Source organism: Diabrotica virgifera, chromosome 2, assembly GCF_917563875.1.
Source record: "Diabrotica virgifera virgifera chromosome 2, PGI_DIABVI_V3a".
Classification (NCBI taxonomy): Eukaryota; Metazoa; Arthropoda; class Insecta; order Coleoptera; family Chrysomelidae; genus Diabrotica; species Diabrotica virgifera.
Window position 1 is genome coordinate 107,419,521 of NC_065444.1, and position 14,086 is coordinate 107,433,606.

Sequence of the window (14,086 nt, forward strand, 5' to 3'; positions counted from 1 at the left end):
TGTCCTCCAGACCATAGCCGTAGAGGAGACAGATGACTTCGAGCAGCTTAAAAAGAGACTGAATATGCGATATGGGCACGAACATTTAGAGCATGTCTATCAGTCGCAGTTTAAAAATCGAAGACAAAAGAAAGATGAAGCTCTTCAAGAATACGAGGTCGATATTGCCAGGATGGTACGATATGCATATCCAACAGCTCCCGAAGACATGATGGAAAAGTTGGCTGTTCAAACATTTATTGATGGCCTTCGTGATCATGAAATGCAAAGAACACTGCGATTAGCTCGTCACAAGACGCTGGTCGATGTCTTGTCTGCCGCCCTCGAATACGAATCAGCTACCCAGGCCTCTGGTGGGTACAGTAAAGTGAGGACTGTGAAAGAGGAACAGGATGAGGACAAACTTGACCAGCTTGTTAATATGATGAAAGACATTGCATCCAAGAAAACGAAGACCATAAGGTGCTGGAACTGTGGGGAAATGGGACACGTACGGAGTTCATGTAAGTACCCTAGGTACAATAACAATCAAGAGACTCACCAGCAGGAAAACTAGAACGGGTCGGCCTTAGGGGGGCAGCTTCGACCCGCAACTTTTCCAAAGACCCTCTCATACTAATAGCTTCTTTGAAATGTCGTGAGGATAGTGTATATGTGGATGGAGAAATAAACGGTAAAAAGTATACATTGTTGGTGGATACCGGAGCGACCAGGACCATTATACGACCGTCAGTTATAAACAGCCGTAAGAAACTCTTACCAACGAGGTTGCGACTGCGGACTGCCACAGGTGAAAATGCCAACATCCACGGAGAAATCCAGATACAATTAGGGATTGGAGCAGAAAAGTTCGTCCATACTGTCATAGTTGCAGACATCGAAGAAGATGTTATATTAGGAATGGACGTAATGAATTTGCATGGATTTCAGTTGGATTTTAAGAACCGGGTAATCAAAGTTGGCAACGAGGAGGTATTTCTTCATCCACATGATGACATCACTGTGCTAGCAGCCATTAAAGAAGATACAGTTGTGCCTGCGAGGAGTGAAACGATCATCGTAGCGCGGCTACAGGGAATTGTGGAAGAAGGAACACCTATTATGATGGAGCCATGGAACCACGACGAGGAGGTTGGCCGAGGAATCATAATTGGAAAGGAATTGGTTACTTCTGCTAAAGAAATTCCCGTGAGATTGATTAATGTCAATGACTACCCAGTGACCATCAAGAAGGAGACAAAAGTAGGAACTTGTGTACCCGTGACGTCCATAATCCGCCAGACGACAACATCAGATAATTCCAACGACAAGTTCGACCAAATGGTTGCAGTTGCAGGCCAGTCTCTAAATCAAATGAAAAAAAGAAAATTAAGGGAATTTCTTAGGCAATATCGTGACATATTCGTACCGAAAGGAGGAAAGACAGGAAGAACGACAGTTGTCAAACATAAAATTGACACTGGTACCGCTAGGCCAATTCGTCAAACAGCTCGACGATTACCACAGGCGAAGAGAGAGGAAGCTGAAAGGATTGTTCAAGAAATGAAGAAAGACGGGGTGATAGAAACTTCTACGAGCCCATGGGTCTCTCCGGTGGTCCTGGTCAAGAAGAAAGATGGAACTACGAGGTTCTGTGTGGACTACCGTTTGTTGAACAATGTTACCAAGAAAGATAGTTATCCTCTGCCTCGGATCGACGACACGTTGGACACATTGGCTGGAAGTAAATTGTTTTCTACTTTGGACTTGAAGTCTGGATATTGGCAGGTAGAGATGGATCCAGTGGACAAAGAGAAGACGGCCTTTACGACAGGATCTGGATTATGGGAATTCAACGTTATGCCGTTTGGACTCTGTAACGCACCTGCGACATTTGAGAGGCTTATGGAAAATGTGTTGAGAGGGTTATCTTGGAAGACGTGCCTGGTGTATTTAGACGACATAATCGTTTTGGGGGAGACGTTTGAAGACCACCTGAAGAATTTAGAAGACGTTTTTAATCGACTTAAAGCTGCCCAGTTAATGTTAAACCCCAAGAAATGCCAGCTATTTCAAAGTAAAGTCAATTATCTAGGCCATATAGTCAGCAAAGAAGGAGTGGTCGTGGACAAAGGAAAAATCGATTCCATTAAGGAATGGCCGGAACCAACTGATAAACATCAAGTGAGAAGTTTCCTGGGACTATGTACTTACTACCGGAGATTCATTAAGAAGTTTGCAGATATCGCTAAGCCATTAACGCGACTTACAGAGGAAGCAAGGGATTATTGCTGGGATGGAGACTGCCAAACGGCCTTTGAAACTTTGAAGAGGCATTTAATTACAGCGCCAATATTAGGGTATCCACTGCCAGAAGGAGAGTTCATCTTAGATACGGATGCAAGCAATGTGGGAATTGGAGGAGTGCTGTCGCAGATCCAAGGAGGACAGGAACGAGTCCTTGGATATTTTAGTAAAGTGCTTTCAAAACCTGAACGAAATTATTGCGTCACGAGAAGAGAACTTCTAGCAGTAGTAAAATCAGTGGAACACTTCTATCAATACCTCTACGGAAGGAAGTTTCTAATCCGAACCGACCATGCCGCCCTTAAATGGTTAATGCAGTTTAAGAATCCAGAGGGTCAGATAGCCAGATGGATTGAACGACTTCAAGAATATGATTTCAAGATCGAGCATCGGGCCGGAGTTAGCCACAGGAACGCTGATTCTCTATCTAGAAGACCGTGTCCAGCAGAATGTTCCCATTGCAACAAAACAGAGTCAAAGGAAGCAGCAGTACTAAGAACAACAGTGGTCAATGACGAGTGGACGCCTACCAAGATCAAGGAAGAACAAGAAAAAGATCCAGTTTTACAGAAGATTCGACAATGGAAAGAAGACCATTCGACCGTCTCCATTCGACCATCGATGGTCGAATTCGACCATCTTGGCAAGAAATATCAAGCCTAGGCTCAGTAGTTAAGACGTATTGGGCCCAGTGGGACTCATTTATCTTGGAAGACAGCTTGCTTAAACGAGTAATAGAAAATGATGATGGTTCGGTGAGGAGAACACAGTTGGTTATTCCAAAGAGCAGAGTAGCCGAAGTACTTCGTCAGTTACATGACAGTCCATCAGGAGGGCATTTTGGTGTAAAGAAGACCCTTCAGAGAATTCGGGAACGATTTTATTGGATGAATAGTTCCGACGATGTGAAGGACTGGTGTAAGAAATGTACTACCTGTGCTACAAGTAACGGGCCCTACCGGAAAAGAAAGGCTCCTATGAGACAGTACAATGTTGGAAGTCCGTTTGAAAGAATAGCTTTGGATATTGCCGGGCCATTTCCAGAAAGTGACAATGGATGCAAATACATGTTGGTGATAATGGATTACTTCACGAAGTGGGTGGAGATCTACGCAATTCCAGACCAGAAGGCCGCCACTATTGCAGATGTGTTAATCAAAGACTGCATCAGCCGATTTGGAGTACCTCTGGAGATCCATAGTGACCAAGGAAGGAACTTTGAGAGCGATCTATTTCAAGGAATCTGTGATAAACTAGGCATGAAGAAGACAAGAACCACGGCCTATCACCCGCAATCGGATGGAATGGTGGAGCGTATGAATAGGACAGTCGGCAAGTATTTGACAAAGATGGTGTCCAATCATCAACGAGACTGGGACCAGTACCTTCCGTTCTTCGCAATGGCCTATAGATCTGCTGTTAATGAATCAACTGGCCAAACACCAGCAAAAGTCCTATTTGGACGTGAGATGCGTCTACCCTGTGATCTAGAGTTTGGATGTCGACCTGGAGAAGATGTTGCTGGTGAGGATTACGTGAATGAATTACGAAGAAGAATGGACGATATACATGAGTTGGTCCGTTCTAATCTTCAGATCGCTAGCGACCGAATGAAGAAACGATACGATACCCAAGCTGAAAAGGGATGTTTCAAGGAGAACGACAAAGTCTGGCTTTATAATCCAAAGAAGCGAACAGGCTGCTCTCCCAAGTTGCAGCAGTTCTGGGAAGGTCCGTACCTCATTGTCAAGAAAATCAATGACGTTATCTACCGAATAAGCAAGATTCCTAGGGGAAAGCCGATGATAGTTCACCATAACCGGTTGGCGCCGTACGAGGGAGACCACGACGTAGATGAAGAAGTGGAAGTCAACCAAGTTCGAGAAATACCTGACCTCACGTTTGAGGAGTTCATGGGGGCCTATGGAGGTACCGGTAAAGCAAGACATGGTGTTACCACTGAATAAAAGCGAGATTTACTCGTACTTCCCGATGACTATTCACTGGCCCATACCATCCCGGCCAGTATCAAAGACGCACGAGGGTTGGCCTCCGCCTTCCGAATGAAGTTTGGTCGAGTTGCAGAACTTCAATGCCAACTGCCAGCTCCTGGCAAAGCATTGAAACTCCAAGATGCATCACGTTACCTATTCTATCTGGTAACAAAAGACACTGTCCATGACCAACCTACCTACCAAGATGTATGGGATGCATTAATTCAATTGAGAGAGCACGTGTTGGAGTCCGACGTGCAAAAGTTAGCCATGCCAAAGTTAGAATGCAGCCAATTAGACTGGAGAGTTATCCGAAATATGGTAGAAGAAATTTTCCAAGACACCGAGGTCCAGGTGTTAGTCTGTTGCAATCCGCATAGTTACTGGTGCGGAGAGAAGACCGTCCCCTGTCACTTTTATACAACTGGGAGTTGTAAAAGAGGGTCCAGTTGCAGATACCAGCATCCAGTTCCAGTCCCGACAAGGTTCCAGGAGGAACCATCTTTTGAGGAGGGGGCAATGTCACGGTCCCAGGCCAGCCCTGTCAACGCCAGAACTTTCTGGCGCCGAAGTGTCTGAAACCCTGTTCGTCGGCGAGACAGCTGTTTACGAACGTATCGGCATATCTAGAAGGTCACCTAATACACCTTTCTTTTGTTGCTTTGTAAATAATAGATATCTTTCGATTTTTTCTGGAAATCAGTAGATTAATTTTTATAACTATATAAAGAGACATTTTTGAAATTAGAGTTAGTTATAAATTTGTAGTCGTCGCGGTCGAGTAACATTTTTCGATGTTCGGACGCGAAATAAATGTAAATGTAAATGGTACATATTAGACATTTAGATAAATTGTTGTTTTAGTGTAATCTTTAATAAAGCCGTGGTTATTTTGTAACGAATAAAAATAATGTAGTATTTTAATGTTAAGTTTGTAAATTAGTGTTATTAAAGGATATAAATTCAGTGTTCTTTATTTCTTTAAGTGTAAGTTATTAAAAATAAATAAAGTCAATTAAATTAAACTTAGTGCCTAAAAACATAAACAATAAAATAGTAGAGTCAATCGCGTAACACTATGATAACATACATAGAGATAAAATATATTGTAATTATGTAAAAATTTGGTATACCTAGGAAATTGGTAAAGTTAGTTCAAGCCACCATGACTCCCACAGAAGCGCAAGTACGAGTTCAAAATGAATTGACAGCTCCTTTCCAGATAACTAAAGGGCTAAAACAGGGAGATGGGCTGGCACCGACTCTGTTTAATATATGTATATGTATGGAATATGTTACAAGAAAAATGTCCGTAGACCCACAACATTACTGTTAGCAGATTGCAATGTACGCAGATGATGTAAACTTCCCAGAGACCCAACTCATAAATTTTTTTAGTTCAATTAACAGTACCGCACCTAGTAGGTACTAGGGTTATTAACGAGATAAATAATTATAGTATGCAGTGTGTGTGTGCCTTGTTACTAAGTAAAGTCGGCTTTATTGTCTTTACAAAGAGTTACTTTCTTACAGTAAAACCTTCTAACAGAAACCCCCCATCCGAGAATCAAAAGATTCTCGCTAAAAAGGAACATACGAAAATTATACAGGTTGGGCCAAAGAAAAGAGTCCACCTCGATATTTGGTAGTAGTTATTAGATTTTAAGGAAATTTCTATTTTTAAGTTGTAATTTTTTTATATTATATATTTCATACTAGTGACATCATCCATCTGGGCGTGATAAAGTAATCGATGATTTTTTTAATGGAAGTAGGGGTCGTATGGTAGCTCATTTGAAAGGGTGTTCAATTCTCTATTCAGTAATATAAACATTAATATCGTTCATACAGAAGTAAAAACTTCGTTTGTACAATGGTATAAAAAGTTTATTGAAAAACTATTAAAAAGTCATCCAAAAGGAGTCGCAAAACGTTTTCGATCTATATCAGATCATCTTCAGTGCGTTCTGCTTAGTAGATGTCACACACGTTATTATCGAGCAGTGAATCATGTTGCCCTTTGAGCACTCTTAACAAGTTTATCTTTTAACATCGACTTATATAGAGTCGCAATACTAACATCAGATTATTAACATGTAAATCATATTTCTCTATGTCACCTATTTTATAACTTTCCCCTTTTATTTACAAAAAGTTATGTTGCGCCCTTTTTCTATCTTTATCTACTTATATCTATGGTAACTTTACCGTATTTCTCTCTATATCTATCCTATTTTACCTTATATCTGGTAATTTGTTCTGTTGGACCAAATACTTATTCCGAAAGCTAGTTTCGAACCCACGAGTCGCTCTCCATCAACCATCTAGCTGCCGTTTGCAGTATATCTGTTACAGTTCAAGTTGATTATCCGGTTGGAGTTGACTTTTCCTAGTTAGAGTCGACTCAAACGGCTGGTTTTAGTAAAAGTTGATTATAAATATAAAATGAAGATTTTTATTCAACATTTACTAGTAAAAGTAGACTCCAACTAGTTAAAGTATACTCTTCCCAATGCCATTTAGTAAAAGTTGATTCACACAAAGAACCGATTCTAGAAATTAAATGTTATTGTATATTATGTTCAAATCGTGATATTTATAGTCCAGGCTGTATCGTCGCCCCCGTTAGGTAAATTATTCCAGTTCGATTTTTTGCACAAACTTACTCAAGAAGAGGTCCTTATGACGAATCCACAGGGTGTCAGGTGGTACCGTAATCAAAAAATTGTTTAAACAATTTTTTTAAACAAATTTACAAAAAAAAATCACTTTGGACATTTTTTTGCATCATTTGGGTCATTCGGAGCAAAAGAGGTCTTTTGTGATTTTTCTGTAAAATTTATTGTTCTCGAGTTATACGCGATTTAAAATTTGAAAAATGCGAAAATGACCATTTTCAAGGCTTAATAACTGTTAAAAATTATTATTATGAAAGTCAGAAAGTCACCAATCAAATTTTAACGACCCCCCACCCCTACAAGGTAGGTACTGAGAAATATTTGTCATTATTGTATTACTAAGCTGTTATTTTTAATTATTAACAATGAGCGCTAGGAGCGTATTATTGAGGCGGCTGTCAATGTGAGTGCGACTGAGATGCACCATTGAACGGTCGGAATGGAGGATCTTACTCGCACTCACATTGACGGCTTCAATTGACGACCTCAATACGCTTATAGCGCTCATTGTTGATAATTAAAAATAACAGTTTGTAATACAATAATGACAAAATTTTCTTCTGGATCTTGTAGGGGGGCTTTAAACTTTGATTAGGTGACTTTCTGACTTTCAGAATAATAATAGTTTTTAATTGAGTTATTAAGCCTTAAAAATGGTCAATTCGCATTTTTCAAATTTTAAAACGCGTATAACTCGAAAACTATAAATTTTAGAGAAAAATTTCCTTTTTTGACCCGAGACTTTTTTTGATCCGAATGACCAAAATAATCTAAAAAAAAATGTCCGGAGTGAAATACTTAGTTATTTATAAAACAGTTCGTGAAGTATGCTTTTTGCGCACGCACGCGATGTTTAGAGCACGAGCGGGCCGAGTGCTATACATCGCCTAAGTGCGCAAAAAGTACTTCACGCACAGTTTCATACAATATTTTATCTACCAAAAAACAAATAAAAAAACTGCAACTCTTCGTTACTGGAATACATTCCTAGTTTACAATTTTTTAGAATTTTGACATTTAAAAATTCAAACTTCTGTCAAACCACAAAATTGTTAAAACTTTTTTTGTAATTTATTGCTCACATGTCATCACCAAGGCCATTCCATGACAAGGCGAAAGTTAAGGATATTTGATTATATGAAAAAGTGCTAAAAAACAGTGCGAAAAAGTAAATCCCATTTAAAATACATTATTACTTCAGGCACACTTTAAACCCTTCATGTACTGCTATCTATATTTAAATTTTCACACAATAAAAACTTATACATAATATGAGGTAGAGTAGATAAGAATTATTTTTGTAAATTTGGTTAACAAAAATTGGTTAAACAATTTTTCAACCGCCGTACCGCTTGACACTGTGTATTTGTTATAAGGATGTATTTGTTTGAGTAAGTTTGTGCAAAAAAATTGAACCAGAATAATTTACCTAACGGGGGCGACGTTACAGCCTGAACTAATAAGTAGTTGAAACGGTCAAAACCAAGAGACGCACACTCATCAAAAATGCACGTGAGATTATACTCGTATAAATTGTATAATCTACTTTTACTAACAAGGGTTAGGAAGAGTCAACTTCAACTAGTAAAAGTTGATTTAAATTTTTCAAATCAACTTTTACTGCTCGTTTCAGTTGGAGTTGACTCGAACTAGGAAAAGTCAACTCTAACTGAGAATCAACTTGAACTGTAACATATCCATTGATGACCTTTATAGCAACATCAGGTTACGCATGGTATAATATTATTATAAAAATGAATAATATACTCACCAGCCTTCTGGGATGAACCACGTCGATTGTCACTATGCCGAGCTTTCGACATCCTCTATGATGTCTTCCTTCGCGCTTCCGGGGTCTCAGTCTCCCGAGTTACCAAACACTAACTATTCACTCGAAAATTCCACGACAGGAAGTTCTTATCATTATGGGAGACTTTAATGCCAAGATTGGAGCTGGAGATAAGACGCAGTACATCGGCGCACATGGACTTGGAGTCAGAAACGACAGAGGAGACCTCCTAGAAAAATTCGCAGAAGACTCAGAACTCGTTGTCACTAACACATTTTTCCAATTACCACCTCGAAAGCTGTACACATGGAAATCCCCTCAAGACAAACCCGTGAGAAAATAAAATCAAATAGATTACATTTTAGTAAACAAAAGATTCCGAAACAGCTTTACATCTGTCAAGACTTATTCTGGAGCAGACTTAGAGACGGACCACGTTCCACTGGTGGGAGTATTTCGCGTCAAACTCAAAATAGTGCAGAAAAAGAAATCACAGTCATACAACCTACGTATGCTAAAAGACCCTGACACGAAAATGAGGGTCGAAGCCACGTTAAACGAGCAAGTGAGCAAGCGAGCAAGTTCAATTAGAGACGCATCGAACGAAGAACAAATGATCAAACAGATGACCGAAATAGTTCAAAATGTAAAGGATAGACACTTAAAGGCAGATAAATTAACCAAGAAGAAATCATGGATGACAGATGAGATCCTGAAACTAACGGACGAAAGGAGAAATGCCAAAAATGACCCCGACACATACAAAACAATCAATATATTAATAAGAAGGAAAATTAGAGAAGCGAAAGAAAAAGAAGCAATAGAGAGATGCCAACAAATTGAGATTCTACAATCAAAGTACGATAGTCACAATGTACATAGGAAAGTTAAAGAACTCACAGGTGGACTAAGACGGAGACAGGGAGGAAATCTAACTGATTCTGACGGAAACATCATCTCAGATAAACAGAGTAAAATTAGAACGTGGAAAGAATATCTAGAAAAACTGTTTGAAGGCCAAAGAGATAACACCTTTGAGCTAGAAGAGGAGGTAAATGATGGACCAAGAATATTACAGCAGGAAGTTTATTCTGCCATAACACAGCTAAAGGATGGCAAAGCAGCAGGTCCCGATAATATACAAGCAGAACTACTCAAACTGATGGACAACGAATCAATAGCAATAATCACAAAGATATTTAACAACATATACAACTCTGGACAAATACCAACAGAATGGCTGAAGTCTGAGTTTATTGCACTTCCAAAAAAACCAGGAGCCAAAAAGTGCGAAGAATACCGTGCGATAAGCCTGATGAGTCATCTCCTAAAATTGTTCCTAAAGGTAATCCATACGAGAATTTACAAGCTATGTGAAAGTCAAATTTCGCCCAACCAGTTCGGGTTCATAAATGCTGTTGGTACGAGAGAGGCTTTGTTTTCAATACAAGTCTTATTCCAGAGATGCAGAGACGTAAACTGCGACGTATACGCATGTCTGGTTGATTACGAGAAGGCGTTTGATCGAGTAGAACACGCCAAGATGATGCAAATACTAAAAGAAGCAGGAATTAACAACCAAGATCTGAAAATAATTAGAAACCTTTACTGGAATCAGACTGCAAACCTCAGAGTTGACGGTAAACTCACCGAATATGTCAAAATCATGCTTGGAGTGAGACAAGGCTGCATTTTGTCCCCCCTAATTTTCAATCTTTACTCTGAAAGAATATTTATCGAAGCTTTGCACGAAACTGAAAAAGGTATTCTACTAAACGGGTACCGGCTAAATAATATCAGGTATGCAGATGACACCATAGTATTTGCGGACAACCTAGAAGACCTACAAGTACTCATGGACAAAATCACGTATTACAGTCAGCAATATGGACTCAATATAAACGTAAAGAAAACAAAGCTTATGATCGTCAGCAAGAAAAAGATAACAGAAGGTCAACTCTATATCAACCAAACCCCTGTAGAAAGAGTGAGGCACTACAACTACCTCGGCACTAGGCAAAGCTAGATCAATCTTCAACCGTATGGGGGCGTTTTTCAAGAACCACAACCTTTCTCTTGGTATAAAAGTAAGAATGCTGAGATGTTACGTCTTCTCTGTCCTTTTTTATGGTGTTGAATCATGGACCTTGAACGAGGATATGTGCCGAAAGTTGGAAGCATTTGAGATGTGGCTATATCGGAAAATTCTTAAAATCCCATGGACTGATAGGGTCACAAATAAGGAGGTTCTTAGAAGAATGGGGAAGAACCGAGAAATACTAACCACCATCAAATCTCGAAACTTGGAATACTTTGGACACATTATGCGAAATGAATCCAGATATGCCCTCCTACAAGCCATTCTGCAAGGAAATATATTTGGAAAGCGAGGTCCAGGAAGAAGAAGAACATCCAGGTTAAAAAACCTCAGAACCTGGTTCAACACAACATCCGTCAAGGATAGGCACATCAAGAAGAAAAAGAACTCTTCACTACTCACTGCACTACTGCTGCTGGGGACTGCGGACGGTTCATTTATAGTTCACTTACGTGGCGCTTGAGTACGGATTGGCGCGAAGATTCCTGACGACGGGATTTTGATTGGTAGGTAGAGCGAGCGATGTTTTCTTTAGGAGAGATATCTATGTCTAATGTAACCGACTGCCGTCATCTCTTTCGTTAAGACAGTTCGGCTGTTTTTTAATCTCTAAGGCTTCTCGGATAATTCTTAGTTTATAGAGGTATTTTGCGACCTGTGTGAAGATCGTATTAACCTAGAGCTAAAATCGAATCGGGATTGTGAACAGAAATGAAATGTTCATAAATCCTATTTTGGATTTTATGATTGGTTTGGCCTATGTAAGATTGATGCCAGTCTGCACAAGGAATTTCATAAACTTCTTGTTATTAGTTTGGAATTTTGTCTTTGATCGTACAAGAGATGAAAGTTTTTGTTGGGGGGTAAATATTGTCCTTATTCGTCTTGATTCTACGATTTTGCCAATAACACCTTTGATGTAAGATGTAAGGATGAAAACTTTCGGATTGATTTTTTTTTATGAGAAAGTTGAGAAACGGTAAGAATGAATCAGTTTCCACCTCCATCGTGAAATGAATGCTAGAGTGTATACCAGATACTAATGTGAAATTCACACTGGAAGTGCAGTACGGTTAAGATAGGAATGCGCATTCAGTGTTGCCACAGTTCCTGTGCGACGCTCTTGAGAGAGCAATCAACAACTGGTGAAGACCGACAACCCTGTGCGTTTATTCTCCATTAGAAATGTACTGCCCTACAACAAGTCCCACGTAAAATATATTTTTGGACTTTTCTTTGAATCTCACTAAAACATAGTCACCCTGTACAGCAGAGGTTCCCAACCAGTGTGCCGCGGCACACTGGTGTGCCCTGAATGAAGTCCCTGTAGGTGTGCAGCGAAATTTGATTATACTCACTATCATTATAGGAATTATTTACCTAAGTGTGCCGTGGCTAAACCAGTTTTTAAGTTAGTGTTAATTGCAGTCAAATGTTTCGTCATCCACTGGTCCTATCCAAGAATCATCGTTATCATCACTATCTCCCAAATTAAAAACTGGTTCACTTTCATCCGAAGAACTCTCAACGTCCACAATGCGTGTAACTTTCTATTTCATTGTCGAATAAGAAACCAACTGGTTCCGTTTTGCTTCGAGCGCATCTTTCTCAGGCGTGCTTGCGAGGATAACTACTACTTTTCTTCTTCTCTCTCGGCTTCCTATTCACTTTTCTTGCCTTGGCCTTAGGATATCTTTGCAACATCTCTGGTGAAATGAAATTTTTATTTTCTTTGGTAGTTCTAGAGCAGGCCTGTCCAACATAATTTTGTGGAGGGCCGGATTTGTAATTTTGTGACTGTAGCGGGCCGACTGACTATTGGATTGATGGATGTGCGCAGTGTTGCCACAGGTCTTGGACAAAATTTCGGTAGGCTGCTGCTAATTTTCAGGTAGAATCCATCAAATTGCGGTAGATTTTTTTAGGTAGAAATCGTCAAATTTCGGTAGTCTTTATTTTTTGCTTTTTTTGCTATTACATTGCAAAAAAGTGATACTTTAAGTATGGGCAGCAAGTATTGAAAGATAAACTACCTTTTTTTAGTAAAAAACAGTAACTTAAGTAGATAAGTAGGTTAAATAGGAAGTAGGTACTTATAATATAAGTACCTAGAAAAAAAAAGTAAATAAGTTGGATATCTTTATTTCAAATACCTAGGTATTTTTTATATACAAACAAAAGAAAATCAATCAATAACAAATTGAAATCAATGACATATTTAACAAAAAAACAACAGTTAATAAAAATATACAAGAATATTGTCTACGTCCCTACGTTATTAAGGAAGAAAACCTTAGTTTTACTTATCACTCTAAAAACCTTATTACTAATGAGATGTTTGACATTTTTTCTGTTTGCACAGTGTATCTATGTCAGCTGGTATTTTAGAAGTAGCTATGCGCAGAATGCCTGTCAGATGATTGTCTGATAAAGATGATCTCGTTTTCGATTTATTATATTTCATGCGAGAAAAAAGCTGCTCGCAAATATATGTACTACCAAATAAAGATATTTGTTGAAGAGCTAATTTGGTAAGGTTTGGGTATTGGTTCCGATTAATATATTTTTTATAAAACTCAATTAATCCGTTCGGAAGGCAACTTTGATATGCCGTTTTTAGAAGAGAGTCACTTTGCAGTTCAATCAATTCCATCTGTAAGTTCAGCACAGCACCATCAATTTCAATTTCAAACGGATTTTGGAGCACTTTCATGTTAGGAATTTGTAATTTGAAGTCTACGAATCTCTCTTCAAACTCATTCCTCAATCTTTGCAACAATGACACGTACTTGGCTAAGTCCAACATTTCTTGATTTCTGGCAGATAGAGTCTCCCAATGAACCAACTGTTTTTGTTCCAGTTGTTTTTCTAACAATATGAGCTTCTTTGTGAAAGCTTGAATGTGTTCATATAACTGCGTGCATAATTGATCTTTTCCTTGCAGTTTTAAGTTAAGATCAGAGAGGTACTTAGTAATGTCAACCAGGAAGGCCAGATCAGCCAACCACTGCTCATCAGTTAGGAAATCAATTTCTTGACCTTTGTTTTCAAGAAAAATCTTTACTTCGTCGAGCAACGAATAGAATCGTTTAAGTGTGGATGCTCTACTGAGCCAGCGAACGCTACTGAAGTACACGATGTCTTCGTGATCTGAACCGACATCAGACAGAAAAGCCTGGAACTGTCTGTGATTCAGTCCTCTTGCACGTATAAAATTAACTGTCTGCACTACTTTATCCAT

The 14,086-nt window shown here is 39.1% G+C and overlaps 1 protein-coding gene across 1 annotated transcript; it reads right to left on the minus strand.

Annotated features, from left to right (window-relative positions):
* Positions 1-13,171: 13,171 nt before the first annotated feature.
* LOC126880761 (general transcription factor II-I repeat domain-containing protein 2A-like) lies at positions 13,172-14,086 on the minus strand. Its single transcript, XM_050644814.1, has one exon. The coding sequence runs from the start codon at positions 14,084-14,086 to the stop codon at positions 13,172-13,174; it is 915 nt and encodes a 304-aa protein (XP_050500771.1).

What these genes read in the sequence shown, in the direction of transcription:
- LOC126880761 (XM_050644814.1), bottom strand. Translation starts at nt 14,086, where the DNA reads ATGGATAAAGTAGTGCAGACAGTTAATTTTATACGTGCAAGAGGACTG.